This window comes from Austrofundulus limnaeus, unplaced genomic scaffold (assembly GCF_001266775.1).
Source record: "Austrofundulus limnaeus strain Quisiro unplaced genomic scaffold, Austrofundulus_limnaeus-1.0 Scaffold679, whole genome shotgun sequence".
Lineage (NCBI taxonomy): Eukaryota > Metazoa > Chordata > Actinopteri > Cyprinodontiformes > Rivulidae > Austrofundulus > Austrofundulus limnaeus.
In genome coordinates this window covers 91,008-95,941 of record NW_013953081.1, presented here as the reverse complement: position 1 = coordinate 95,941, position 4,934 = coordinate 91,008, and the positions used below count along the sequence as shown (strand labels likewise).

At 41.2% G+C, this 4,934-nt stretch overlaps 1 protein-coding gene across 1 annotated transcript in view; it reads right to left on the bottom strand.

The window, feature by feature from the left end:
- The window catches only part of slc12a7b (solute carrier family 12 member 7b), a gene marked incomplete in the record, with an annotated part of 78,138 nt that overhangs the window by 9,371 nt on the left and 63,833 nt on the right, over positions 1 to 4,934 (bottom strand). The window contains 6 exon segments of the mRNA XM_014027734.1: positions 1,639 to 1,755; positions 2,059 to 2,166; positions 2,323 to 2,454; positions 2,630 to 2,799; positions 3,437 to 3,632; positions 4,176 to 4,344. Coding sequence (XP_013883188.1) covers positions 1,639 to 1,755; positions 2,059 to 2,166; positions 2,323 to 2,454; positions 2,630 to 2,799; positions 3,437 to 3,632; positions 4,176 to 4,344 — 892 coding nt within the window.

Genomic DNA, 4,934 nt, shown 5'->3' with positions numbered 1-4,934 from the left:
ATATACGACAGGTCTGGACCACTCGTAAATTTTGTTCGTATCTGCAAAAAATCTAAGACAAAGAAAACATTGGTGAATGCCACAAATTCTCCTAAATCACTCGTACGCACAACTTAAGAACAAATCTGTGTGTACGAACGGTTCTTGCATGAGGCCCAATGTGTTTAAAGCTGGGAGTCGTATTGGACAATAAAACCTGTCAAGAACCAGAACTTTAGTGATTCGGATGGTACAGATGAAGACGCAGGAGAGCACTGCAGGACAAACATCTGTATTAAGTGTTCCAGAACAGTGATGACTCAAATTAGAGATATGAGAGAAATATGGATGATGCCAAAACTGTACAACACGTACACTGTGTGCCAATACATGTCTGATCTACGAYTGAAATATAAGAGAGAGAGAAAGAGAGATGACAGTGTTGGTATGAAACAGACCTGGTCCAAATTACCTGCCATTTATGGTAAAATAACGTTACAAATAAAGCAGCTCACATCAGAACTCTCCAGATAAGTACTGAGAACGTTTCATGACAACACTGTCCACTCTTTCACTCAGTGTTGGAGGAGGTGGGACAGAGGGGTTTGTCAGGGTTATGGGAGGGGCTGGGGTTCACAAAGCCACAGTTTACAGCTCAACTGTTAGACCAGTCTGGACTTAGGTTTTCTCTCAGATTTAYGACTTGTGAAACGCTCCTGTTAACAAGCTCACAGTTCTGGACTAACTGGGCTTTCTCCTAATGCTCTGTGTGGTGCAACACTTAGTCTTGTTCTAAAGTGATGGCTGTGATGAAGCATGAGAACACTCTGAAACCCAGACATATGTGCACTGTGTGGAAGAAGATAAAGCCGAATTAAGAAGGTTAAATAGCTCATGGTTATGAGATGTAAAAGCACATTTAAGATTCTGCTTCCAACACATGTGTAGTCACTTCTAAACTGAACAACATTAAGTTTGTTCAGCAAATGAAAAGTGTGATACTTTTGACAGTTATGTTGAGTCTCAATCTTCTCTGAAATGTTCATGATGCCCGACTGAGCTAAAACACAGCAACACTTATAAAAAATGTTTATATAATGTACAAACTACTACAATTAATGTTTTAAGAAAACAATACCTTGGAATTTAACAGATGCTACCTGTTAGATGCACACAGATAAGATTTTACATTTATTTTCAAATGTTAAAAATCCATTTTGTTGATCTGTGCTGCCACTTAAAGAGAATCAGCAGCGTCACTGCGTGTCCTAGAAGCTTCCTATCGTTGAAACATGTTGCAGTAAAGCTGTGTTTTCTGGCCTTTTCTTCCCACCTTACAACTGTAAATAATGACTTAAGTTACAACATGACTGTTGTTAGTAATGATTCTGAAATATTTGATTTGTTAATACATTTCCAGTGATAAACACAATGTTAATCGTGTTGCATTATCAGAACAATAAACACATCACAACTCGAAGTGACGAATTTGTCCACTTTCACGTCTACTTGTAACACTGATGAATATGATGGAAAAGATATTTCCTGAGTCCAGATTTTAAATGATCTCAATGGAGCCACTGAAGGCTGGAGCCAAAGATGGAGCTTTGTGAAGATGGCCACTGTGTATCTAACAGTGAGGAGGACAAAATCAACTACCTCGTCCTCCTGGTTGTCCTCCATCGATGAGGACTGCCGGCTCAGGTTCAAGTTCTCGGCAGCGTCCTGGTTCTTCCTCCGGATTGAGCTACGCGACTCGTCGGTGATACTCTGAATCTGAGCGGCGTGCCGAGGCCCAGACAGGCAGTGGTGGGTGAACAAGGAAAAGGGGCCAGTTGTCATTTAGCTTCGAGTTTGGCCTTACATTAGGTTGTATATACAGTACGTATGTCACAAAACGTTTGGATGTGGTGATGTGTCTGCCTGCCAATTCTAGGTCTGCATGTGTAAACGAACAATCAAAAGCATTCAGCATTAATAAACACCATGTTGGTTCTTGGCGTCCATGCAGCCTTTTATAGAGGAAACCGCAAAATGCAGCTTTAAACAATAACCCTGGTATGTTGAGGAGTACTTTACCTCTCTTTCTCTCTCAGTCTTGGAAAGGTGCATCTGTTTCAGCATTTGGGACCTCTGCTCCATCACCAGCGTTTTCTCATAAGTGAAGGCTGAGATGTCATTATCATGCTGCAAGGGTAAAAAAAACACAAAGTAACACAAGTTTAGATTATAAAATACAGAAAAGAAGCAGAAGAAGTATTAATTTCAGTGGTCTGAGTCTGGTTCTTGCTGTAAAAAACCCAGAAGAAAGGACAAGCTGCAGTAAGGTTATCAACATCTCACCATCTCTACTACTTCCACCTCAGCATCAAGTCGTAGGTGATAAAGGAACATCTGGAGGTCTTTCTTCATTTGAATGCTGTTGTCRTCCATCTGGGCTACAGTGAAGATGCGCATCTTACATTTTCTCCACACCTGCAGCCGGGAAAGACAGTAACATAGATGTACAAAGACATAGATAAAGCAGATTAGAGAGGTTTGGCACAATCAAAGACATTCTAGGTGTGCATGTCAAGAAACAAAGTAAAAATCTAAGCAACAACATGTTGATTCTTAAAGAGGTAAAAACAGTCCAAATGCGCCAACCTACCTTATGCTGTCGCAGCAGGAAGGGCAGCAACATCAACATGCCTCCGTCATGAACCACCCACCACACATCAATGGTGCCCTCCCCCAGGCGGTCTTGGTTGGTGGGAAAACTGTCCACGTTTTTAGCCACAAGTAAGGCCTGATGGGCTGCTGTGGTCTCACGGACTGTCTCTGGATGGACAGAGGAGATGATCATTTTTGCACATTTAGACATTCTATGTTTTGCTAGATTCCAAATTTGAAATGTCTCTTTTCAATTTTAAAACAACTTTTAATGCTAAGATGTGTAAATTCACTGCAACTATTTAATCTGCCACCATGAAAGTCCTCTAGTTCTGGCAAAACTGTTTGGATAACCGGGATGGGTAACCTTTTGAATGAAACACTGCACTGTCCACCCATTTATACATGCAATGTGCTTTTATTACATGTCAGAGAGGTATAACTGAAAGTTAACATCTATCCTGCAAAATTATTGAGAAATGTATTGCTACTAARACATCGTGGTTCAGACAACTTAGACAAGTAAAATGATTAGACGATGAATGTCGGTCTCAGCCAATCACGTCCTTTATTTTGAGGCACGTGTACCAGGTGTATGTTTTTTGGGAGAGATTTGACCAACTGCCACCTAATAGTAAAACAAAGCTATCTGAACTGCTATAGTCTATACTCCTGTTGGATATTTTGTGGTTAACAGTATTTTAGATACAGTATTATGTCTTGTACTTTGTGATTGATTTCAGTCATTGGTTGAAGTGCTTTAAACTGTAATAAAATCAACAAGTCTCCATCTGCTGTGCCAAACCTATGAAGTTTCTCCATGACTGCGGGTCATTGGCCTGCCTCCACGTTCCAGGCCAGCTCATCAGGACTGTGTTGTGCTTCATCCCTCCCAACCCTGCAGCCTGGATGAGGTGAGAGACGCCATCTCTTAGGTTCGAAGACACCACAACATGACAGAAGCCCTTGGTACGCTCGGCTGCCATGACAGCCTTGATGTTCTAAATGAGAAGAGAAGGACAGAAGTTAAATTTGCAAAAGAAACAAACCCCAAGACAATAAGTGAAAAAAACAATATAACAAACAGAAAAGTGATGGCAAAACTTCCACAAAGCTCCTGAATAGGTATTTATGGACACTGACAAACATGAACTGGTAAGAGTTATCAAAAGGGCTGTTTTAWTGGAAAAATATAGTTTTGGTTTGAGGAAACAAACCAGGTTTCAAAAGTTATATCAATTATCTATTTTTAGCCAGTCTGTGGTAGAATTTTCCCCTAAAGTTGGATAAAACTCTCTAAATGTTAAAAAAAAACTTGGCAAACATCCTGGTACTACACTAAATGACTCAATCTCCCAAAAATAAACATCTAGAATTGAAAAGCTGACAATGAACTGATATAGCATTCTGTACCATGTAAAATCACTTTATGAAAACAGTTCCAGGAAACAGTTTGTTCGCACCAGCTCATTGATTTTGAACTCTGTTTAGTACCGTAATTCCACGTAGGGTTTGTCTCCCTGTGTTTGATGCATTTAGTTTACCTGCTCAGCCTTCTTGGCCTCAGCTTCCTTTGTGAGGTAGGTTCCCTCTATAACATTCCCCACGATCGTCAGGCCTTTCCCCGCCTTCAGCTGAGTGGTGAAGGACAGCAGACGAGGGTGTTTGACTGCTTGATCTGAATCCAGGTTCAGAAGCACCAATAACTGAGGTCTGGATACAAAGAAGAGAGGGACAAAGTAAAAAACAACTGAAACATCACATTACCACTGCTGTTCAGAGTTGTGCAGCAAAACTTGAAAACTCAAGAAGATTCTCTGTTCTGATAAGACATTTTCTTAACATTATGTCTGCAGAAACACCTGCTGATCACCTGCCTCACACCATCCTAACAGTGAGGCATGGTGGAGGCAGCATCATGCAGTGGGGGTGTTAACAGCACAGAGCTCAGGACCTCAGACTGGACTAAAGGTTCACCTTCCAACAGGACAATSAACTCAAGGAGAAGTTTAGGGATAACTATAAAATGTCCTAGAGTACAAGACAGACTTGAACCACATCAAGCATCTTTGAAGAGAGACTTGAAAATGACTTCATTAATGGTTCCCATCTAGCCTGGTTAAAACCAAACCCAGTCCTTCACTTTGCTTCGTACAAGGGTCTGGAATTGCTGCATAGAGAATCGTTTCTTGCAGGAGGCGTGGCCTCTGCTGAAGCGTGTGTGTGTTGTCGCTGTGAAGGAGGCTAAGCTAAGAAGCTAACCGGAAATCGCGTGTGCTGTAAACAACCCTACTGAGAGGAGA